The 25,254-nt window shown below is 48.5% G+C and overlaps 2 protein-coding genes across 5 annotated transcripts in view; one reads left to right on the top strand and one right to left on the bottom strand.

Annotated features, from left to right (window-relative positions):
- LOC111849468 (alpha-1,6-mannosylglycoprotein 6-beta-N-acetylglucosaminyltransferase A-like) overlaps window positions 1-17,228 on the top strand; it is a 53,077-nt gene extending 35,849 nt beyond the window's left edge. Inside the window, exons 10-17 of the mRNA XM_023822342.2 lie at window positions 1,300-1,433; window positions 5,498-5,631; window positions 11,002-11,151; window positions 12,880-13,026; window positions 13,484-13,600; window positions 13,837-13,911; window positions 14,205-14,362; window positions 14,651-17,228. Of these exons, the coding sequence (XP_023678110.1) occupies window positions 1,300-1,433; window positions 5,498-5,631; window positions 11,002-11,151; window positions 12,880-13,026; window positions 13,484-13,600; window positions 13,837-13,911; window positions 14,205-14,362; window positions 14,651-14,849 (1,114 nt within the window). The 3' untranslated portion in view covers window positions 14,850-17,228. The remainder of the gene's footprint in view (window positions 1-1,299; window positions 1,434-5,497; window positions 5,632-11,001; window positions 11,152-12,879; window positions 13,027-13,483; window positions 13,601-13,836; window positions 13,912-14,204; window positions 14,363-14,650) is intronic.
- A 1,041-nt stretch (window positions 17,229-18,269) lies between these two features.
- The window catches only part of LOC111849486 (transmembrane protein 163a), a 38,422-nt gene continuing 31,437 nt past the window's right edge, over window positions 18,270-25,254 (bottom strand). For all 4 annotated transcript variants that reach the window (XM_023822395.2, XM_023822396.2, XM_023822397.2 and 1 more), the window contains 3 exons: window positions 22,886-22,997; window positions 21,104-21,245; window positions 18,270-20,516 (listed from right to left, as the gene is read on the bottom strand). In XM_023822395.2, coding sequence (XP_023678163.1) covers window positions 20,456-20,516; window positions 21,104-21,245; window positions 22,886-22,997 — 315 coding nt within the window. In that variant the 3' untranslated portion in view covers window positions 18,270-20,455. The remainder of the gene's footprint in view (window positions 20,517-21,103; window positions 21,246-22,885; window positions 22,998-25,254) is intronic.

Below are 25,254 nucleotides of genomic sequence, written 5' to 3'. Positions count from 1 at the left end.
TGGTCATGTCACCCCGCCCAAGCTGCTCCGAGGCCTGGTCAAAATGCCACCCTTTGGATTGTGATGAGGATTATGCGTGGGAGCTGCCTTTGGAAGGACCAGCGGTCAGCTCTTAATCAGAAAGGCAACTCCTGTGTTTTACTTGTCCCTGACAACGGCACGTATTACATTGCTGCTGCGTTAACATTAACAGCCTTCCTTTTGTGAGACTGTCCTTTTCCTACCCAAACTTAATTTGCTGGTGAGGAAATGTCTTACTCTGACAATGCAGGCTTTCGTCTTGATTATCTACCCCGTCTGATTGTGGCACCTCAGTGCTAATTCAGGCAAACTCTGCAGTGGAATATTCTCCCTCGGAGTAGAAGGGACAAGGTCGGCCCCTTTCATGGTGATTAATGCATCTGCCGTCATCCCAACCTTCTCTGTGTTGCCTCAGTTTTATGCTCTGCTCTGGGAGTCTGAGGAGAAACTAATTTGAGACTACATGGCTATTATCAGGATGGCAAATCCCATATAAATAAGGCACTGCAGGAACTGAGATCCAAAGCAGTTTGCCGAGCACACGCGCATCCTAAAGAAGGTCTTTTCCCAGGATGCTGCCAGTGATTGTGATGGGCACAGCCGTTTCATATTCATCGCCCCGGGTCACATGCTGGTTAGCCCACCCATAGGTAATGACATATGGGTATATCGATGCTAAAGCAGTGGCCAAAATTGAGTGCAATCCTAACGATACCTGAAAACTATCTTTGATGTTCAGAAGCTTGAAAGCTGAAGCTTGCATCTGTCTCCTGTGAGTTTAACCTTGAAAGGTGCTATTGACTTTCATATCTGTTCTTATCGAAGATGGGCGGTTGTTCTGTGGAGGTTATGTTTTCCTCATCAATTATTCGGCCTTCCGGTTCCTATTGTTGTTGTGCTTCAAACACCTCCCGCCCACACCATGAATTCATTTCTGACGTTTGTTTGGCCACCATTTAATCAAAGGTAATCTGCAGGACATCACTTAGGTCATGAGGAGACCCCCCCCTCTCACATGGAATCCACCTGGATTCCCTGTAATCATCTCACTGATCAGAGTAACGTCTAGTGTTATGTTTCTTCCAGCATTAGATGTACCAACATGTACATGAGGTCTAAAAAGTATATAAATATGGTAGTGGTAGTCTCTCTCCCTCAGGCCTTTCAAGCTGGCTACTCTTGAAGATGCATGGTACCTCTTGAAGCGTCTCTGCTGGGCCGTCTCCTGGGGCACCATGGAATCATTCGCTCCGTTATTTCCTATCCCTCCTATTTCAGGTGCATGCTGCGAGTGCTGGATTCCTTCGGCACCGAACCCGAGTTCAACCACGCCCACTACGCACAATCAAAGGGCCACAAGACCCCATGGGGCAAATGGAACCTTAACCCCCAGCAGTTCAATACCATGTTCCGTAAGTCAATCGGCCCTTGTGTCATTGTGTAAATGGTGAAAGGGGCAAAGTCAGCGCTCTCCATCTGTGGCTTCTTCTGATCAGACTTTATCTGTCTGCCATGGTTGTCTCAGCATTCTGCCCTGGGACTATTAAAATGAGTGAAAGAATTAAAATACGCTGAGCTACCTGAATATTTTTGTTTTAGTATTCCTAACCCTTAGTTAGTATTCCTAGCCCTAACCTTTATCTAGCTGATGGTTGTCATTTGCTGACAAGTCGCACCTTTTGAGGGTTGTTCTTTCACCTATACCATCATTAGCATGCTCTTGTCAGCCCACCCACATGCATGGATTTTGTTGTGCCTGTCAGTATGAGCTCTGGCTGGGACAACCCCAGATGAGGGGACTGGGGAGGTGGCTTCTCCACCGCTCTACTGATGGCTGCTTAATGACTCCCTCCCCCCCATGCCCCCCCACGCAAGCAGCTGATCAAAGGTCTCACATCTGAGTGAGGGTTGGTGTTCCTCTGTGGTTGTGGAATGGTTTGAAATGGCTATTCCAGCAAATGTGCAGGCAGTCCAACGCAATGACGTGGGGTCACCACAGCCCTGTGGCGGTCATTCTCTGTCTTTCTCATAAGCATCCTGAGGAGCCAAATTCACACTGGAAACGTAGATGTTTTCCACATCTCCTGCATGCTCTCTGGGGCCCTTGGGGCAGGATCCTGTTTCACCAACCCGCCGTGACATCAGTGAGAAACCATGGTCTCCTCCATCTCAACGAAAAAGCATCGATTGGTGGGGTAAAACATGAGAGAGCAGCACAGCCATCATGCTTATCAGGGATTGCGTGCTTGCATTTGGCTTCATACTGTCTGTCTATATCTGGATTAAACCAAGCTTAGACCGGCAGTGTGTGAAACTTATTTTCCCTACTTTTTACCCCCTTCGCGTGTTAGTTTAGCTACAGCTGGCATGCGTCCTCCAGCACCGGCGTGTGAACGAGAAGCACATGTAGTTTAATAACAGGTACCAGATGATAGCCACTGTCCCTCCTCAGTCTGGTTGGGGGTGCATCTGGGCCCTATCTCACTCCCATGGCCCATCCCAGCGGACTGGAGAAATATCATCATTACTCAGTAGGCTGAGTGATTTTATCTACTGAAGGTTGGTTTCCACCCCCCCCCCCCCCATGTCTTCTGGTTGCTTATTGAAGCTTAATGCATCGTTCACTCCTCTGTTGGGAGCCAAATTCCTTCTAAAACAATGTTTATGGAGCCATAATTGAAACCAAACTGGTTTGTATGTGTGGCTTTTAGCTGATTCAGTCTCATTTGACGGCTTAATTAAAAATAAACGGCTGAATGAGTAAGGGCTCATTCAGGAATGAAGAGCAGGCAGCAGCGTCCGCAGAGCAGCTCGGAAAATTCAGCCACACTCATGCAAAAACTAAAACGGGAAGAGGAATTTAAAAAGGATTTCTAAGGATATTGGCAGATGGATGTACTTTATTGTATCATCATCTTTGTGTTAGTTGCCCCACATAGACTGAAAACCTGCTTAAAGGTGGGGAGAGGCTGGCCTGAGAGTCTTGTTGGAAATGGGCTTCCGCTGCCTGTAGCCGTGTCATAATGACGTAATGGTGTCGACATCGACTCCAGTTGGTGGATTGTAATGCAAACGTGCATTTTCATAAAACATGGCTGTGGAACATAAGTCTGTACCCAGGAGTGGCTTTGTCAGGTCATTCTGTGCATCACACTGCTGTGACTTCAACAACTTGTTAGAAAGAAAATGCCTGTTTTGTACTTGTGGTACACAGTGGAATTTTTCTGTTACTGGCTAAGAGCTCAGGTAGAAAGTTTCAGCTGCCCCACCTGTATCATGTCGCGCTTCTAGGTGGGTGCTGGCTCATGGGTGCACATGAAAGGCCACATTGTGAACAGCTGGGAGGAGCAGGAATGCCGTGCGGAATGAGAACCCCGTAAGGCACACGGAACTTCAGGGCACACATCTGACACTAGTGTCCTCTGCTACTTCCCCCGTAACAATAGGTGCAGTTAAACTCGCAGGTAAACGTTATTGACACGCGAGTTACTTCTTGTGACACGTAGTGTCCTACCTGTCCTGTGACAATGACAGGCATTACATGAATGATGGGCAGGGAAGCCAGATGGTGTAGGTGTGAGGTGAGTTTTCACGTTCAGGCTAGTTTGTGTCCGAGAGAATCCATGTAGAGGAAATCAGCCCCATGAGGGTACGAGGGCTGAGCCTGTCTTTCGGAGTGGGGATCAAGGCTGCCTCTGATGCCCTCTGATAACAGCACAGCTGGCTCTGTTTGGACCTCACAGTAACACACACTTGCTTGTGTCATGCTCATACATCTTCCCATTGAAAGACGCACACCTTCAGGTTTTCATGTATGCTCTGATCTATATGGCCCCGGAGATCGCTGCCCTGCCTTCAAATCTGTACATATCATGTCTTTACATGGTTACCGCACAACACTGCAGTATGCACAGAGCTTATTTATTGAAAATATTTCTCAGGGAATTCTCACAGATATACAATACCAGTCAAGTCTCGACACACCAGCTTTTAATGCATTTTTGTCTCTGTTTTATGTTATTCAACTTATAGTAAAAGGCCTCTAGGCAATGACCAAGTGAAGTGTACAACATCTCAAAATGTTCTCAGATTATAGACTTTTCAAAATAGCCCCCTTTGCTTTGATGGCAGAATTGCAGACTCTTGGCCTTCTTTCGATTAGCATCCATATGTAGCCACCTGGAATGCTTCTCCAACAGTCCTGAAGGAGTTTCCACAAGTTTTGGGCACAAGTTGGCTACCTTGCTCTTACTCTTCAATCCATCTCATCCCAAAGCAGCTCTACAGGGTTTAGGTCAGAGGATTGTGGGGGCCAGGTCATCTGCACTCCATCTCTTACTAAATAACCTCAAGCTGTGCTTAGGGTCGCTATGTTTTTAAAAAACAATGTTCAGTAGGTGTGTCCAGACTTCTGACTGGTACTGTATATTACTATGACCTGTGTTGTTGTCGTATTGCTTATGTATGTTGTGTCCTTACGAAGGCAGCTACTAAAATTTGCTGTATTGGTGTAAGACACTTGCACAATGACAAATAAAAATTAAATCCTTAACTGAGTTTTCACACTGCCTTCTCAACAACATGCAGCTATATTGACAAGGGCCAATGAAGGAGGTGTGTCCAGAAAGACCCGGAAGAGTCCAGTTGTTTTCCATTTGAAGTGGCCACAGCAGCTCTGCCTGCTGATTCTCCACTCTTTGCCGATGCTGAAGCACATCAATTCAGCGTTTTATCTGGAGCTGGGGTTGCATGAACTTGGATGGAATAAATGTGCACCTTTATTTTTACGTTCCCTATCATTTTATGAATGTAGGCAACAGCCCACAGTAGTATTAGCAGTACCTGTTAATCCTTCAACCATAGAAATCGGAGGTTTTCATACTGACGCATATTGGCTGCTCTGGCAGTTCAGCACTTTGATTTGGGCTTGGAGTGAGTTTCCCGAAGCCTCCTTAACGCTAAGCTAACGTTCGTTAGTTCTATCTTTTAACACAGAACTTAAGAACGACGTAGCGTTAAGAACGCTTCGGGAAACTCACCCTTGGTCTCTAATGGATTTGTGTAAGATTGTAGATGATTCACTAGGAGATAGTGATTTTATCATGTTGTTATGGCTGAAAGTTAAACCCGAGGTCAAGATATTCAGCAGATTCCATTTGAACAAGGCAGTGCCCTTTTTGGTTTGGCTGTGTCAGCTCTGTTGCCTGCCGGAATCGCGCCTTTCCTTGTAGTTTGTCCCACTTCCTGGTTTTGTTCCCTCTTGCCGACCGGTGCTCCACTCACTGAGTTCAGGAAGTCTGCTGCTTTCAGTGCTGCCCCCCCCATCTAATTACCTAAGCTGCTGTTTTTCTCTTAACAATCCGGGCTACTCATGACAGCAAGGATGAAATGTCTTTCTTGGAATCGAGCTACAGCCTTTTACCAGCTGGGGTCTTTGTCTTTGGCTGATCCCTGTATATATTCCACCCCCCTCCAGCTCACACCCCCGACAACACCTTCCTGGGTTTTGTGGTGGAGCAGCACCTGAACGCCAGCGATATACGACACATCGATGACATCAAGAGGCAGAACCAGTCCCTGGTCTATGGGAAAGTGGACAACTTCTGGAAGGTATGCTGGGGGGACAAGGGCAAACTGTATCACAGATTTAGGCAGCTTGCTCTGAATCCTCAGATCCTCAGATCAGATTTCTGTAACAAGCAGAGACTGAAAGGCTGGAACCACACGGTTCACGCACAGTTGACCTGGCAAGGAACCCAAGCATTCTGTGTGTCTCTGCTTGGGATTCGCTGTCTCTTCCCAAGAGAATGACGACCTTGTAAACAGACTGAGAAACCATCTCATGGTGAGCGAGTTACGCTGGTCCGTACGGCGCCGGCGCCCTCTGCAGGCTTTTCCGAGGTACTGTGCTAAGCGCATGCACAGGAAAAGCAGCTGGGCTGGGGATTGAGTGTGGATGTTGTTAGAAATATTGCAACACACTAACACGTGTGAATGTGTTGTCCTTGTCAGAGGTGACTTTTTCTCACGTGGGGGTAAGGAGATGGACTCTTGGGTTGTAAATTTTTCATGGACAGGGTTTATGAACAGCTGCGTGGGCTTCTGCTCCTTTTCCCAGGCCCACGTCATGTGTTTTCGAGACTCGAGACCCGGTAACTACATTCCAAGGTCAGCAGACCCCTCCCCACCTCTATTAGCAGTGAGTTATGTCATCAGCGGACACCATTTCAGGTTTCTCTGTCTGTTCGATGACCTTTTATAGCCTGTGGGGTCTTCCCCGTGCTCACGTAGAAACGTAACGCTGGCAGATCTGCGTTGGCTTGCCATGCGGTGATGTCCTCTCTCATGGAAATCTGGCATGGTGGTGAGCTCAGGGAGCTGTGCCCGAGGCTCTGTTCTGAACTTGACCCGGTTTAATTTAATCCTCCCGGTGCCGGTTCCAGGGGGGGGGGGGGGTGCCTAGGGTTTATCACTCAGTCATCCTATAGGGCAGGTTTGGGCTCCATTAACTGGCACACTACAGTGAAGACGATTAATCAGGTCCCCTCCAGTGCTTTTAACAGCCGTCCTTTTTCACGCTTTTTAATTAAAACCAGTGTGGGGAGATCGGACTGCTTCGGAGAGCGCCTCGGAGAATCCAGGACTGCTTTATGAACTGGGCTTGCTTGTGGATCAGCGGGGTGTGGTGATGTGCCCGTAATCAGAAGGTCGTGGGTTCACTACGGTCAGTACAGTGATGTCACCGTTGGGCCCTTGGTTCCCTTTGCCTTCAGAAATGTCTGGCCCAGCTTTTGCAAAATATGTATGATAAAAGCATGTGCCAAATAAATAAAAATGTAACCTCAGACACCAGTCAGCCATTAGGTGTAACTTTCAAGCTAGTGAAACGTGCAGGAGCCTTAAACATGTCTGTCAGTGCGTGTTAACTGAGGCGAGTGTATCTGCCCATGTGCCTTTTAATCTCTCAGAATTATTTACCAGTGCTATAGACATGCCCCTGATGAGCCACTGTCTACCGTCTGATTTACACTGGAGCGTACAGTAATTGCTCCCCCCCCCCAAACACTGCGAAGGGAGCAGGGGCTTTATGGTCAGCATTATGTGTGATGATGAAGCGTGCATGCTGTGAGGGAGCCATCTGCCTGCTGTCTGCCGTGCCCACTTAGTCACCAGCACAGGCCTGCAGTCGTTTGTGTCGCTAATGAGGAGCGCAGTGCCCCGTCTACTATGCGGGCTTTGATTGGGCCTCCTGCCGCCAGGCCAGCGAAGCACGCTAGGCTCCGTAGACAGACTGTCCTCCATACCTGGTAATGAGGCTTTGTCTATCAATCCGATTAGATGTTATTTATGACACTTTTCACATGGGACGTCGTAAAAAAGCGCGGCAAGGCTGATACCTTGGGAGGAAGATGCGTCCCCTGGCACTCGCCTCACATCGAGCGCCGCGCCGCACCCAGCCGGCGCCGCCAGGTCGCCTTTCAAGGCAGGGTCGCCATGACGACGACCGCTACGACCCAGCACAAGCAAAGGAGTTCGAGCGAGACAGTGAGGGCATCTCTGAAGGTTCCGTGCTGCGGGTTTACATCAGACGATTGCGCGCTGCGTGTCTGAAATGATAATGGCGTCTAGCAGCCATTTTTTCTTGTCAGAATCGATCCTCCCTGCTATGGTATTGACTGGCCCCCTCATTAACCATTCTTGTTAAGGCATTGTCATTTCTGTTATGACACTGAGTGATCATATCGTGGTATCGATCCTTCTCTTTGTGACAGTGACCAATTGCCCCATCTGGTCATGCTGGTAACTTATAAAGTTCTTCTTAATTCCTAGACACCCTTAAAGACACACACAGGCCCCCCCGTCTTTCCGAATTCCACACAGCCGTGTTGTGATCGCTCCACCTTTTGGCCCCTCATTGCTTTGCTGGGCCAGATCAGACTCCCAGCCCATACGGAGACTTACTCGGCCTTTTCCCCATGGTTCATCGCTGCCAGCGTGGCCTTGGCTTTGGTTTGGAGCTCTCTTGTGCGTGAAACGCGCTGATAGGCAAAGCTGTAAAACCATCCGCATCCTTTAGGCCGGGTGTAGCCCACCCTTTTATCACGCTCGTACACCGCATGTTTGAAAGTGCCTGAAACGGGCGGTGATGGTAGGCGCGTGGCGAGTGGCAGCCTGGTGCCGCACTTAGGCCTGCCCAGAGGTGGTTCCGCAGGAGCCAGAATCTCACTGCGGGGCCGGGAGCTCAGATTGGCCGTTGCTGCTGATGTGGGGTCTGTGTGCCTGTTCGTGCTCTGGGTTCCATGCGGTTTGCCTGATATCTGGTAAGACGAATAAAAAAAAACTCCTAAATGGGCGGAGATGTGGCTCCTGTGTGCATTTGTCCTACTGCAGTAGTAGGCCTTCCTAAGTCTGTGGCCTCTCCTCCTCCCCTTGGCACCCCTGATGTGCTATCCTGTCCCTGCAGCGGCTGCCCTCATGGCCTCACTATCCCTGCATCAGCTCAAGTCTGAGCATCTGATAACATCCTAGTCCAGGACAGCAATTTGCCACGGCGTGTAATACAAGCTCCGTCTGCACGCACAGCCCTTCATCGAAAAGACACCCAGTCAGGGAGCTCTGCATGCCCCCCCCCATCAATCCCAGCATGATGGACAGAAGACAGGATACTCGTTTCGGGTGGGAGCCCTATCTGTAATCCTAAGCTCTGTTGATCAGAGGCTGTGACTCCTCTTTACACAAAAACGGGATGTGATCTGGCTTATCTGACGTTGGCAGTGGACTTTATCTCACCTGATGCAATTTAGTCTACAAAAAACCTGACAGAGGGAAACACCTGTAAGATGGAGATGCAGATAAGATGAGGATTAGTGAATCCTGGATCTGTCCGTGCCTCTGTTCTGTTGCATCCTGTTATAGAGACTGGATGGACACAGGTGACTTATCATCACCTCACATGCTGCGGGTAAGAGTCAGCTGGGGGTCTCTGAGAGATGACAGACTGCCTCTGGTCTGCAAATCTGCGCGGCGGCCTTCAGGACACGGCCGTAACCCCTGAGTCATCTGGTCTGCATGCACTCCACATTTGCTCATTTTAAAAGAAATATGTTTACATTAGAGAAATGGTCTTTAGGGAGTTACTGTTTGCGAATGAAATGTACAGATAAGGAACAAGGAAAGGTGAAAATGGCAGCCGGAGCCTGGCTGGGCACAGTACGGCGGGTTCTGGCCCGGTGTTATGTCACTTGACCTGGCTCGAGTTTCCCGTGGTAGCAGTGCAATGCACTCAAGGTTATCGGGAAGCCGTGTGAGAGTCGAGCCCCAGGGGGCATCGTTCGGAAAAGGGGATCTCTCCATGGAGGGCTGAAGAATCCGACTAATGGAATGTCACCTGAGAAGGTCGGATCCCAGGAGGGGGACCTGGAGGGGGGGGTACAGGCAGTTAAGTGCCCAATGGCACCAGAAGTAGGGAGCTGCCAGTGAAATGAGTCTGCCTGAGCGTTTAAATTGGTCAGATAGCTTCACTGAAGCGGCATAAACCTCAAGCCAAAATCACACCTTAGCAGTGAACAGAGTCCTCTAAGTGAATAATGTGTTTAGTCGAACAGTGATTTGTTATTATCCTGTTTATCGATTGTGCTTCATTAAAACACAGGATGTTATTACTGGAAACGCATGGTAATGGTTCTTTATAACAGACAAGAGGCTCCGATTTCCCAATCACAAGGCATTAAAGACAGGGTAGCATGTGCTAATGACGTAAAATACTGTCTGTTATATTTCATAGTTGTAGTGCACATAAAATGTGTAAAATGTCACATTTTTACACTGCATGTCAAGCTAAAGTCCTGGAGGCTGTTTGTAGTAAATCCATAATCACATTCTTGAACTTCATTCAGTGGGCCGATGGAAGTCAGTTCTGCCCAATAAGGTGTTGAGTGTTTTTTTTTCTTTTATCATTTTATGCTCTGCAGCCTCATTCAACATAAAGACCTTAATGACATAATGTGGCCCGTTAATAAAGCAGCGCTGAGCACTGAGAGCCATATCCCCTGGGGGTGCTTTCACTAAATGGTACTGGTGTGTTTTTTATGAGCATCCTTGGAGGTACCTGGAAGTGTTACAGATCAGCTCATACCGCCCATCCTCTAAGCTTCACCTCCACTTGTTTTTCCGGTTGAAATTTGGTGTTTAATTATAGGCCGGCTGCTGCAGAAAATGTCTTCTCCTCGGGACCGCGATTTGACAGTGACGGGATCAGGATCGATCGGATGCCCTTCAGGCGGCAGGTAGAAACTGCCCTCCCCGAGGACAGGAGTCACACTGGTACAGCTTAGCAAGACAGCTGCATGTTGGGGATGGTTTCACCCCTGTGTCAGGTGTGGGAAACATTGGCAGCAGTTTCTCAGAGAACTTATGTTCTGTACAAGGCAGCTTTCTCCACGTCGCACATCACACGTCATTCCAAAATTTGTGCCAATTTATTTTTTTTTATTGTCCATTTGTCATGTAGTTAAAATATTAAATTGTGCTCCTTTAAAGACAGCTGGCAGCCGTTTTTGTATTCGGGAAGTCGTGGTTATTCTGGTATGCAGAACTTCTGCAAAAAGAGTTTACTCAGCAGCTAAACTGTCCGATGGTAAAGGTTCGGGCCGGGGGGGGGGTCTCTGTGCAGCACCGAGCTTCAGAACTCACAGTGTTGGCGGAGGTGTGGATGGGGCTGCAATCAGATGCTGAAGGTGGAGCAGGCCTGTGTTGTTTGGAGTGGGGTGGAGTGGCCCCCAGCAACTGGCTCACGCTGTTCTTTGAGCAAGGGCTCCCAAACCCAAACTGGGGTTTCTCTGAACTTATTCTGGTACCTCGAGCATTCATACAGGCTCGACACCCCCCACCCCCACCACACACGCACAGACACACACACACACGAGAATAGCGGGGGGACCTCTGACCACGCCCCTTACCGTGTGCTATGCCCTGTTTCAGGACAAGAAGGCATACTTGGACATCATCCACAGCTACATGGAGGTTCACGGCACGGTCCACGGCACCAGCACCGTCCACCTGCCCACCTACGTGAAGAACCACGGCATCCTGAGCGGCCGTGACCTGCAGTTCCTGCTCAGGGAGACCAAGGTGACTGACCCTTACTGATGTATTGATGGCTTTAGTTTGGGGCCCGTGTGTCTCTGAAGACTTAGTTCTGGTTCTGATCACGAGTCCTTTCCGACTTGGAAACGGTGAAAATACTTGGAGAGTAAGGGGGGGGAGAATGAAACCCCAACAGAAATGGGTCTCAGAGTTTGATGCCACCGGTCGAGCCAGGGAAAGAAGAGCAGACATTCCGTCCGCCTTCGAGGGACGGTGGATAACGAATTATCTCAGATGAAACGGCAGCAACTTCCACACCCGCCCTTTAGGAACAGCAGAAACAGGCAGCCCGTGAAGTCTGTCCGTCCTTGAAGCAAACAGTCACAGATTGCCGAGGCTAATTGTCCTCTTGAGGTTTGGGAGCCCAGTACAGCAGACGCGTTTGGTTAATAAAGGACATTATGAATTGCTTTCACGGCTCTTCAGAGCCCCTCTTAATGCCTTTTATAAGACAGTGCGGTCTTTCAGATGTAAGTTTTGAAAGGTATTTTATTAAAAGTCGGCATGATAATGAGCTTTTGGTGCTCAGCGGTTTCTAACTTCTCCATGTGGGAACTTTCTGCTTGCTAGACTGTGAATCTCCAGCCCTTCAGTGTTGGAGGTCGGGGTCCTGAGACTGGGGGGGTGTTAATGTTCCATGGAGTCTGTTTGCATATGCAAGAGGCTTGGCCCAGAGGAGGCCTCGCCCAGTCCAAACCACAGGGCCCTCATTTCCGTCTACCTCTCCGGCGTAACATAGCCCATCACCCCCAGCCGTCGTGTGCAACACTCCAGGCCCCTTGCAGGTCTGCCTACAAGTCCAATGGCTGTCTGCTCTCTTTAGGCCATGATGTGCCACCATGCTGCTTTGTTTGCATTTTCATCATGTGCTATGATGCTATGATCCCCTCCCCCAAGGGTGTGTCAGCATTGTGTTGTTATGAGTGTTTTTTTATCCATCAGCCCTCTGGCCTGCCAGCAGCCCCATCCCTGCGGACTCCCTGCCCCAGGTTGTTTTCCCCATGTGATCTGAAGGTCATTGTAAAGCAGCCCCTCCCCCCACTGTGTGCCCACAGAGCTCTATAAATAGCACCCTCTTCCCAAGGACTGTGTGCCCCAGGCACCAGAGGACCCTGCTCTGTCTGCGCTGGGTGAGCGTGCAGACATGCCTCTGCTGCCACCTGCTGGCAGGAGACTGCCACTCCCACTTCGGGCAGATATGAGGGGTGGTGTCTGGTGTCAGAGGCGGTGATGAAGCCCTCTGTTGTTAGGGGGGGTTGGGGGCAACTGCTTACAGCAGGGTCCATTGTGAGAGGAGCCCCCTCGGGGCCGTCAGATCCACTCAGCAGCGGCCTGGACAAGCGTGTTACTGTAACATGCTGTGCAGTGCTCTGCTGCGTCACTGACTGCCTCTATCCCGGTCCGGGCCTCTGGTGTGGGTCCTGGCCGTAGGGATCTGCACCTTTAGACCAGCGACCATTTATAGAAACTCTGTATAACGGACCAGGTTGAGCCTGGCCAAGTTAGGAACCCTCCAGTAACCCAGATGGGTGTTCCTGGCACGTTTGGTTACAGACAGATCTGCTCGCGACGCTTGAAGTCATTCCTCTTTATTCGTAAATGAAGTGTAAACCTTAAAACCTCATAAAAGCACTGTGATTTCCGGGCCGCCTGTGCCAGCATTGCCGTCGCTGATTCTATGCCAGCCTCTTAATGCTGCCCGATTCTCTGCAGCTCTTCGTGGGCCTGTCCTTCCCCTACGAGGGTCCCGCACCCCTGGAGGCCATCGCCAATGGCTGCGCCTTCCTCAACCCCAAGTTCAACACCCCCAAGAGCAGCAAGAACACGGAATTCTTCAAGGGCAAGCCCACATTCCGCGAGGTGAGACCCCGCCTCTGCTGGGCTGTCCCTGGTTCCTCTGGCCCTGGGCGTCCCGCGGGGCGTCTTCGATGGGCTCAGTCTGGTACGACGCCCACGTGTAATCACGCGACTCTTGAGCGGGCCGTCGGAGGACGAGGAAAGCTTGCTTCTGGGGCGGCGCCAGAGGACAGGCCGTCCGTAAAGGTGGAAGCTCTCCGGCGGAGCTTAGCCCCTCCGATGCGAAGCGTGTCCCTGCTGGAGGACACGCAGCATCCATATGGCCGAGTCACACCAGGAATGACTCACCGCATGGTTTTTACTCTCTAATGAAAGTTACTAAGTACAGAAGCGTCTTACAGGGCTGAGTAGAGGTAGCATTTCCCTGGGGACGATCAGGGATTGATCAGTCTCTCAGCTTTGCTCTTACTGTTGCCACAGGAACATGACGCTTATCTGTCTGCTTCTCCCCCCGCCACAGCTGACCTCCCAGCACCCCTATGCGGAGGTCTACATCAGTCGGCCTCATGTGTGGACGGTCGACATCGAGAACCCAGCCGAGGTGGAGAGCGCCATCCGGTCCATCCTCAGCCAGAAGGTGTGTGGCTCGAGCCTCTAGATAGGAGTGTTGACTTGGTCCATACTGTGAATAGTAATTTTAAAAAGGTGCGACAGAGGTGCAACATCCTTAGCTGAAAGGCATTTGAAAGAAAAGTTTATAGTAATGATGTTGTAAAAAGAATGAACAGGACGGGGTCTGCAATCTCTGTGTTGCTGAAGGGAGGGGGGGCAGAGCCCACCTCTTCCTGACCCAGCTCACATTCGTTTCCACAGATCGAGCCATACCTGCCCTATGAGTTCACCTGTGAGGGGATGCTGCAGAGGGTCAATGCTTTCATCGAGAACCAGGTAGCCACCCCCCCCAGTCCCCACGAAGTTGAACTGTTGTTTGAAGCCTGATATACTGAGGAACCAGTGTCTGTATGTGTGTCAGAACCTTAACCACTGCTAAGTTTGCTTGGGTGGGGCAATATAATGACACTGCCTGACTGACTAGATGGGGCAGGTCCAGGAAGTGACACGTGGGATATAGCACCTCCGGTAGGAGGGTGTCACACCCCCAAAAACACAGATCTCTGTCAAGACAATAGTGAGTAGGTAAAGAGAAGAGGAGACATAACTATACCCCCACCCCACCCCAGGACTTCTGCCATGGACAGGTGATGTGGCCCCCACTGAGCGCGCTCCAGGTGAAGCTGGCCGGGCCGGGCAAGTCCTGCAAGCAGGTGTGTCAGGAGGCGGAGCTGATCTGCGAGCCGTCCTTCTTCCAGCACCTGAACAAGAACACAGAGCTGGCCAGGTGAGACCCCCCCGTTCACACGGGGCGGGGCAGGATGCAGCGCCATTGCCCCTTCGAATGTACAGCAGTACCCAGGAGGAAAGTTTTGTAGAACAGATTCCACTAGATGGCACAGATGAGCCACTGCAAAAACAGTGAGAGTTTATTTCCCTGGCATTAGGTATTACCCTTGTTGTTTTATTGGCTGCATATTGCCTTGTCCAGGCCAACCCAGCCTAATTTAATGGGCTGATTTATTGCCAGCGAAGTTCTGTCTGATCTTTGTCACCTGCACCCCCTCCCTTATAGGTTTGGGGTGGACTGTCAGACAGTGGAGTCGCTGGACGACATAGTGGTGCCAGCCTACAACAAAGAGCAACGCCATTGCGTCTTCCAGTCGGACCTTCTGCTGTTCAGCTGCGCGGGTGCCCATCCGTCGCTCACGCGCATCTGCCCCTGCCGGGACTACATGAAGGGCCAGGTGGCGCTCTGCCAGGGCTGCCTATAGTTGCATGCTGGCTGCAGCCTAGCTTGGGGGAGCTCCCTTGAATCCTGCGCATATTTTCAGCAGCTTGCTGACCTTTATCATTTCTCCGTCTCACCATCTCGATGGCAGAAGAATACGGCAATGAGCCAAAGTGGGTGGCTAGCCGGAAGGAGTGCCGCTGGAGCTCAGAAGAGAAGCTCAGGTGAAGCAAACTCCACTCAGCCTGACATACTTGAATATACGCCTGCTTCTGTGCAAGAGAAAGAATGAGAGTGGCCCTCTATACTGCCCTCTGGCGTTCGATGGTAGTACTACAGGGATTTTTCTCCATCTGTTCCAAGACCATGGGACCAGCTGCCGGAGCAGAACCATAACTATGCCGAACACAGCTGCTTGCACAGGTTTGTTGGGATGGACCTGTGTTTCTCAGAAGGCATGGCTACTCCAATTACTACACTGTAAACGGTGCCTGTCTCTGGCCCTCAAGATCCGAATTGGGCGACTTGGCCGGAGCGATTGGTGCCAGCGCTGTAATGCATTTGTGCTTTTACTGACTTGGAGAAAAATGGATCCCCGCTGAAAGGCACAAGAGCTTCTATAGGGGAGTGGGACACTCTGTGCGATTTGCTCTGCCTGATAGAACTGCCGCTGGTTTCCTGTTTGCACAGGAAATCCAGCCAATCATAGTTTAAAAAGCAGTTAACATACCGAATATGACCAATGTCATACAAGATTTTACCAGAGGCGATTTTAAAGTCATACTGATTACCGTATTAATCAGTAACAATAGATGCACATACATGACAACTTGTGTATGAATGTATAATTATTCAGAGTAATTTTAGATCACATTGATTGCCCCCTTTTTTATTTTGGATCGTTTTATCATTGTTTTATTTCTGCTTGCCAGTTTTAGGTAAAATACCTTTAAAGAGAAACAAATGTTTTTAGGTGCACTATATTATTGAAATGAAAATATGAGTATGATAATGTATATTATTCATAATGGGTTTTAAATTCTTTTTTATTTATTTTGTATACAAATCTTTATTGCTGTTTGCAGAAAAAAAAATCTTTAATTTATAAATAAGGGATTCCTTTTCTTTTTTATGATAATATTTAACGGACGGAGCGTGGTCAGATACACACGTAGGGTGGTCTCTGGTGTTCAGTGATTCTAAGGGGCCCTACAGTTTGAGGGAGACCTTTCTGTTTGGGATTGCTCTCCAGTGTACAGCATGCGGGTACGCACAGTACTCCAGTGAAGGGGTGGCTCTCTGGGGGCGGTGCCCCAGCCCCCAGTTGGCCATCTGTAAATTCCACGCCCCCGTGATCTTACCAAGGAGCCGACACCCCCGGCCACCTTGTGCCTTTCAGGTCCCAGTAAGCTTGCTTGTTGTTTCGCCTGCTGAAAGGGGTTCAGGAGTCCAGTTGTGTCAAGGTGGTGTTCGAAAAACTATAATATATAAAAGATACATCCTCTGGAGTGATTTTAGATACAATCTAATTGTGAAAGGAACTGTTTTTAAAGTGATGTGTGTCAGACAATATGGCCCACAGATATGAGAGGAGTTTTTTGAAAAATATCAGTGATTTAGGGAAGAAAACAAGCGTCTCAGAGCTGTGAACTGAAAGACTAGCTGACAGCTCATGTGTGAATGTCATCCTCGAACCCTCACCTTCAGATTATCACGTGGCACTTATGCCTTATTTATTTATTTATTGGTAACTATACAGTATGACCACAGTGCAAATGTATAGCCTTTAGTCTAATGTGTACCTCGACAGAAGGGAGAAGGGCCTCTGAAAAGCGTCCCTCCTCTCTGCGTTAGATGTTACCTTTTGAAATTAAGACTTTATGAATGGTTCTGTGCAACTGAGTTTCTGTTCAAACTATTGTTACAAGAAATTTACACGCAGGTGCTTAAAGTGCGTTTAAATACAGCTAACAGTCTGTTCAAGCAAACAGGATCAGGTTCATACTACTTTCTCTCTCTCGCGCTCCTCCCTTGGTTTTAGTGTTGCCTTCTTTATTTCAGCAGGCTGGATCTTGGCGTTTGCTTGGTTGAATAAACCTTCGGATGACGAACAGAAGCGTATGAGTTTATTTCATCCAGCTTGCGTAGGGACTGACAGGGAGTTGCGCATTATTATAACGTGCTGTTAGCTGCGACATTCAGGTGCCATCGCAGGCCCTCTGCCAACTGTCACGCATTTTCTTCATTACAACATTTGCATTTTATGTAGTTTGTTAGCTGGTTCAGGAATCTGCAGAAATGGATGATTATTCCAGAGATGGTGTATGATGAGATGCAAATACAGAAAAGACAACTTGTTTTCACTGTTTTTGATGAATAAGCAGGATAAAACTTTATTTTTAATAAACCTTTTTCTGTGACAGTCTCTGTGTTGCATGAGTGATCAATATAAATAAATGAATATATATGAATATATATATATATATATATATATATATATATATATATATATATATATAAAATATAGAGTGAACACATCACCCACGGTACGGTAATCACATCCATACTGAGACATCATGTACGGCACCGGAAACTGCTGCTGTTTTCAGAATCTGTACCAACACGTGTGTGAGCACATGTCCATATACGCGTCACTCTGGAAACTAGATCTGCTTTGAACAAACTGCTTTCCCTTTATCAGCTTTAAGGATTTCATCTGGATGGCTTTAGGAATCAGTCACTGTATTGAAGTCCTCATAGACAGAAATGCACGTGTGTGCGTGGGCATGTATATATTACATTGTGGGTACCAAACACAATGTGATAAGAATGTTACTTTGCCCTTGTGGGGATATATTTTTTTGGTCCCCACAAGGGGGGAAACTATACATAACTGAGAAATCAATCAAAAACTAAATATGCCAAAAATCTTGTATTTTGTTTGGTTACTTATGGTTAAAAAGATGTGACAGAAGTGAAATGAACAAAGTGTCCCCACAAAGATTTAGATACCTAATCTGTGTGTGTGTGTGTGTGTGTGTGTGTGTGTGTGTGTGTGTGTGTGTGTGTGTAAGGTAGCGTCAAAGCAGGATACTGGCACACTGGGAGGCATATTTGCATCCAGGAGGTTTTGGGTCATGCAGAAGGTCTCCCGCTGGAGTGAGCTCTAAAACCACATAATATCTACTTTCAACAGTCAGTCCATCTGGCCACTTCTTGCAGAGTAGGTGTGTGTGCTTGTGAGTGAGTGAGACGGAGAAGATGTACAAATTGAAACCCCTCCCCTTTTCTGGTTCCGGACCATTAGCACGGATTTCCTGAGTGGGGGCTTTCAGTATGTCATGTGACATTGGCCGCGTGAGAATGTCACTGGAAGCTTCTTCCTACATGTGTGTGTGCAAACATTCAAGTATTTTACATACAACCATTTCTCAACAAAATCTCCACTCATACAGAAGAAAAGTTCTGAAATGTTTCCAAAATGTTCTGTACATACATCGATAGTACTGTCAAATTATTTAAATATACTGGGTAACAATAAATACTCTATGCTTAGTCGTGTTACTACCTGCACAGTGTACCAGCACGTTACAGTGTGTACAAATGTCCTAAACGCCTATCGTCTTACACTCACGATACAAATGGCCACTTAACCAATATTAGAATGTTAATGAGGTGGATCCCATGAAACTGGTTTCAGGGTTTCACATTTATGATTGTTATCAGTACAGCTTAAGGCCTGTTTGTTCTGAGCCCCCTCCCTGGATGTGAGGGCTGTGCTATTCTCCCCCTACTCCACATTCTTGTGCTTCTTCGGGGGGGTGCAAACGGCAAGGTGATCAGGATGTAAACGTGCTACAAAAGTTAATACTTGTGCTGTCGGTGTCCTGTTCGAGGAACCGGTGTGCTATCAGCCGGTTTGAAAAGCAAGCTGTCAACTTAAAATGAGCGGTTTGCTGACGGTAAATCAAACTCTGATTCCACTGGGCGAAATCCTACATGGGGGGGGGATCCACAACTAAACGCACAGCTAGAAATCTACGGCTAATGCCAGCGATGCCTCACCGGAGGAGGTCCTACAGTCTTCGTCTGGAGCGGAGGGGGGGGGGGGTACTCTTTTTCTTTTTTACAAACATCTGCCAGGACAGACGAGTCCCATGAATGCACATTCTGTCTTTTTTGGATAATATATAATAAACTATATACAAAAGGTGCTGGTATTTCACTTAGAAACAGCACAACACAAAACCAGTGCATCCCATGGCTTAAAAATTTTTTAAAAATTGTCCCTCTGTTTAGGGTTCCTGTGCTAGGAGTTCGAGGCAGACTGCTAACCTGATTACATGGGCTCCTATCATCTTGAGGGGATACAAACCCTCAGGCATTTGTAAAATCTAGAAATACAAGGATTCACAAGAAGGGAGGTTTTTACTTTGAAATCCTTGTTTGTTTCATTGTTAAACATTCTGTGTCTTTAAGTCAGTATAGAACAAATGTTAAATCGATTTCCGTCTTTAGATTTGTATGCCTTTGTGCCCTGTCAGAAAATGTAAACAGGTTGCTATTATTATTTTTAAGCAAGATCTTTCCTGAAAGTCTGATGATTGATCCTGTGAGCCAAAACCAAATTTGCCCTTCAGACAAGTCAGATACCGAGTGGACATCTGGTAGGGGGGTGGGGGGGAGGATTATGCTTCTTTGTAAGATAACATCTGCGTTACAGGTAAGAGAGAGAGAGAGACTCTACAGGGGCAGCTGTCAAGTGGCCCTGTGGTCTGTTTTTCCTCCCCACACCTCGGCTTTCCCAGGTGACATGCTGCCCCTCCAGCAGCCAAGAAATACCACGGATTTAGCCTTGGATTTTCCTGTGCTGCTGTTTTGGCGATGATCATGCTCCACTGCGGTTCTCTGCTAGCTCATGGCTGTCAGGGTATCATCAGGACCAGCAGGGCGGCGATGCTGCCTTCATCGTCAGGTTGTAAGGCCAGTGCCACCTTGACCTCCCACTTATCTTTGGGGCCTGCCAAGAGAACGTGGCACTGGGCCCCTGGTTCTCCAGTGCCGGACAGGAGGACGCTAAGGTGGCCCAACTACTCATCCCACTCCAAGTCTCACAGGGGGGTCAACCTTTTAAGTACAAGATGTGGGAGACTTTTTGGGGGTGGCAGTAGATGATCCACCCTTTAAAGAGGCTGCTTGAAACTTTGAAATATATTATATTGTTTTGAAACCTAAGCAGATATTGTGGGGATTTGTGTCAACATTACATCTAGTTTTAAATTTAAGGAGATGTAGTGTAGTTTAAGGAAATGTAGTGTAGTTTTTTTCTTGATATGTTTGATGAACAGTAGCGCCACCCTGCTGGGCATGATCAGAAGAGCAGGTTTTGGCACTTGACCAGGCAGCCTCCACTTAGTTCAATGGTGACAGCAAAGGCATAATTTCTCCCTCCTTGCAGCTCCTTGGAGCTCTTGGGCTATTATGGGATATACTGGGTTTGGACTTAAAAGAATCCAAGAAGGGGATGAGGGCACGTTTCAGCAATGGATGGCTTGCTTTTAACTGAAATACCACGGGCACCTAAAGGTCTGCTTTCAATGGGTCCTCTGAGTCTTTCTGGGGAGTGACATAAAGAAGGCAATTCATCCGTCACTCAAAGCGCTCGTAGTTCCTGGTCTGTCTCACCCTTGGGACCATATCGATCAGCAACCTGCAGCGCAGAGAGAAGGAGGAGGCGGTGAAGGCCATGTGTGACTGTATTTACCGTGCTGCCAATCTTCACCACTAGAGGGTGCTGTTTCCAGCCTGAGAGTAGTGTGCCGGAGCTGCACTCAAGAAACTGACACAAGGGACTCAACCCAGTTTCAAAGCTCGAAGGCACAGTGAAGAAACATCAGGAGTCAAACTGTTTTCAAATGTTCCACAAGGGGGCAGTAATGCTTTAAGAGAGACTGTTTAGTACCAGCCTGCCAAATAGGACAATGTTTCTGTGCAATTAAACCTTGTGTATCCAATATCCCTAAAGGTGAATATATGCAGTTTGGTTATATACCCTTCCTAACAACAAGACTTTAATGGGTGTTTTTAGTGACCAACTGCTTAATTAACCTAGTACATTTGCACAACCTGTCCGGCAGAAGGATCAGTCCGCCGAATTAAAGACCAAAGTCCACAACTCAGGGTCTTGCATATGAAATATCTATCTGCTGCCGGGAGTCTGTGTGTTGCTGCTCTATGGCCCACTGCTGTGCTAAGATCTATGAAATCGATCTGCTGGGGAGCAGAGCCTGTGCTTACTTCACGCCATAAGCCAGGATGATGAGGCCAATGAGGACCCCTGTTGTCCCGTCGAGGTACCACACGGTGGGGTGATGCTTGAAGACCTCTGCGCTGATGAGGATGGAGAACCCCATGATGCCGCCGACCAGCGAGTTAAAACCTGCCAGAGACATACAGTCAGGAGGTGGCGCTCTCAAGCCCTGAGCACATGGGAATGAGGCTTAGATATTCTCTCTTTCATCACTCCCATGTCCATCCTTCCATTCATTTTCTGAAGCTGCTTGTCCTATTCAGGGTCGTCGGGGGTCCGGAGTCTATCCTGGAAGCTACAGGCTGCCAACCCATCACAGGGCACACTTACTGTCATTCACACATATGGCAGTGAATGTTTATTATAAAAGAAGGAAATTATTCCTGAAGAAAAGAGAAACTTCCGGAAGCCACAGTGAAATTTGGAAGGTCGGAAAAAGAGCAGGAAATCTGAGTCCATTTTTATGGTTTTTGGAACCACAGGCAAGAAAACGGGGAATCTGCTGGGAGTGTTTTTCTCAATAGTTTGGAGCCAGAGCACCTTGACGGATGGTGACAGGTGTGACGTCCCCGTTGCTAAGCAGCCCGTTCTCTCTGAATGAACGGGAGCCGGATGGCATCCTCTCCCATGCCACAGAAAACATCATGAATAAAACAAAGCACAATAAAAAAGCACACATCTATTTTGTGAGGAGAGGTAAATGCATTTTAAAGAGAATCTGCGGCTGGTGAGTGAAACTTCCGGAAGGAGCTGGTGTTGCTTCACATGGCTGCAAGGATTCTTCCGGTTGTTATTTTCAGGTCTTTCCGCACGGCCTCAGGCCTGTCACTGGGGATGTTATCCCCCACGCCCCCCCTCCCCAGCCGAGATGTGCCCGAAGGCCCCCCCGGCACCTGTCCAGACCTTGTTTCTCACCAATTATTCCCCCGTCTGGCGGAGCGGAGGGACAGCAGGCTGTCTGACCTGAGCCTGCTTGGACTTGGCCCCCATCTTGCCGGTGCTCTGGTCGGCTCCAGATCCCCCCCCCCCCCACCACACAGGTCTGCCTGCCTATCAGCCAGCTTTTAAACCTTCAGTCTGACATTCAAACCTGTTAACTGAGGTCCATTCACACGGCGTGCTGATAATGAGACGAGGGGAATAGGGTCCATTTTCACGCTCTGAAACCCGCTACTGTAGATGGACACGGATCTGTGATGAACCCAGCAGAAAAGATGAGGAATCTAATTTGCTCAGTCTGTTTTTCCTCCCTTTCTGCTCAGTTTAGGTGGATACTCTAACTATAAACATCATACGATGCACAAAATCATTTGCAATCACACACACACACACACAGTCTTTGCTCCGAATTAACAAAGCATGTCGACACTATTGGCAGCAGATCCCCCGCCCCACCCCCAGCACTAGGGGGGGTTAGCTGGCTCAACTCAGCCTCCTGAGGTACAGGTCGAATTAGTGTGGGGGTTTGAAAAAACAAAAGAGCTGCCTGTATTTCTCTGTGAATGACAACATGATTGGCTAACAGACTGTTAACAAGACAGAAGTGGCTGGGGCTCAGACCCCCCCCGGGGGCTTGCACAGTGGAGTGTGCGCTAGACTCCTTATCCTCACTAATGAGCATGCCTTCTTTTTCATAATGATCTTGGTTAAAATAAATTCCCAAAATTCCCTAATGCCAAGCTTTCAACCTCAGGTGGGAGTGGCTTGGCATGGTTGCCATGGCAAAGGGGGAGGGGCTTAGCACTGATGGGCGGCTCCAAGTTACCCACCGTCTGTGATGAGGGCCCTGCTGGTGAGCACCTTCCCCAGCATGAACTTGACCACGGCAAGGGCCGTGCACACCATCCCGCTCATGATGGACACGCTGAAGAGTAAGCTGCCCTGAAAAAGAGGGGAGGACAGGGTGAGGGAAGGAGAGGGGGAGAGGCATCAGGCTTAGCTGTGGCATTAATATTTCATGGGCATCACATGGCATAAGAGTCACCTCCCAAGGAAACGCCGTGGAATGTGGGAAAGGGGCCTGCGGTATTCTGTCTGTTGCCATGACGCTGGTGAGGTTCTCACAGGAAAGTGTCGGGTTTTCTTTAAAGGTGAGGCTCGGCGCGTTGCAGAGTGATGCGGGAGGGCGGGGGCGTGCGATCAGAACGTAGCCGGCCCCCCACTTGCCCGCTTTCCGTGCTGCTGCGGCCTGGGGCTGTTCTTTCTGCCTGAAAGCGAGCTTCTCACAGCTAGTTAGTTTTCACTCCAGCATGGGGCTTCCTTAGGGTGTACCTGATATCTCGACAGTCTTTTTCTTGTATTTTTATTTATTTATTTATTTATTTATTTATTTATTTTTGCTTTCGCTCTCTCAATTTGGATGCCCTTGGCCTGCTGTAGGGCGACTTAAACAGAAGACCAGTAGGGGGCACCGGTGCACAGCAGCAGTCTCAGGATTGGGAGCTTCGCATCTGTGCCCCGTGTTAGGAAGTGCCTCTGAACCTGGCCACACCCTTCTGCTAGGATAGATTCTATGTGACACAAGCTGCCAGACCTGATTCCTGGGCAATTTCATTCAAGGTTTCTAGAAGAAATGTGCTTCAGCTGAAGGTGGAATTAACTGCCAGCAACTTCAATAGTTGGTGTCCATTTCCAGGTGGCACTGAAGGAGCCGCAAAAGTGAGGTGAACCTTCAGCAGAAACTTCCATACAAAGGAAACCTTTCAAATCCACAAAAGATCTTTTACGGTCAAACTGAGCTTCTACAAAAGTCCAGAAATGAAGGTTTCTGCTCAGTGTAGTTACTGCTCCTGTATCTGGGACAGCGAAGCCTGAGATGTAGTTAAAGAATACAGGGCTAACAAAGTTGTCAGGAGAATCTCTGGAGGGGTGCGGCGTGATGTTTGCGGAGAGCAAGAGGATGCAGAAGAGCCAGCAGAGTGGAAAAAGAAGCTGACTCCTCAAGGGCGTTTCACGATGGCGGCTGTCTAAAGGCAGATAGTGGGGGCCAGCCACAAAACGGCAAGAAAAGTCACAGGCAGATGGTCAGGACGGCACTCCCAGGGGAAGTGGAGGAAATAATTATGTTTGTACCCGACGGACGCCAGTCAATATGAAAAGTCTTGGGGAGATTTAAATGTTTCCATTATTCTGGATCCAAGCACCAGATTTACCGCCATGCAACGCCCTCTGAGGGGGACAACATCTTATTTTAAATAACAGAAGCTCAATTTATTCTTCCTCAATTTATTCTTCACATCAGATATGTTCTTTTTTTTGGGGGAGGGGGGTCGTGTAAACTCAATATACTTTCCCATGTGAATGTGTTGATTAATGAAATCTGCCAGGGCTACAATCGCAGCCTGAGGCCCTTGGAGCTTTTTATTTGCTGGCGAGGTCTAATCACACACACTCACACTGTGACACATACGCACAATGTCACACACACTCACACTGTGACACATACGCACAATGTCACACACACTCACACTGTGACACATACGCACAATGTCACACACACTCACACTGTGACACATACGCACAATGTCACACACACTCACACTGTGACACATACGCACAATGTCACACACACTCACACTGTGACACGCACAATGTCACACACACTCACACTGTGACACGTACAATGTCACACACACTCACACTGTGACACATACGCACAATGTCACACACACTCACACTGTGACACATACGCACAATGTCACACACACTCACACTGTGACACATACGCACAATGTCACACACACTCACACTGTGACACATACGCACAATGTCACACACACTCACACTGTGACACGCACAATGTCACACACACTCACACTGTGACACGTACAATGTCACACACACTCACACTGTGACACATACGCACAATGTCACACACACTCACACTGTGACACATACGCACAATGTCACACACACTCACACTGTGACACATACGCACAATGTCACACACACTCACACTGTGACACGCACAATGTCACGCACACTCACACTGTGACACGTACAATGTCACACACACTCACACTGTGACACATACGCACAATGTCACGCACACTCACACTGTGACACGTACAATGTCACACACACTCACACTGTGACACATACATACAATGTCACGCACACTCACACTGTGACACGCACA

This window comes from Paramormyrops kingsleyae, chromosome 1 (assembly GCF_048594095.1).
Source record: "Paramormyrops kingsleyae isolate MSU_618 chromosome 1, PKINGS_0.4, whole genome shotgun sequence".
Classification (NCBI taxonomy): domain Eukaryota; kingdom Metazoa; phylum Chordata; class Actinopteri; order Osteoglossiformes; family Mormyridae; genus Paramormyrops; species Paramormyrops kingsleyae.
Note: the sequence above shows the minus strand (reverse complement) of the source record. Positions and strands in the feature narration are given on the sequence as shown.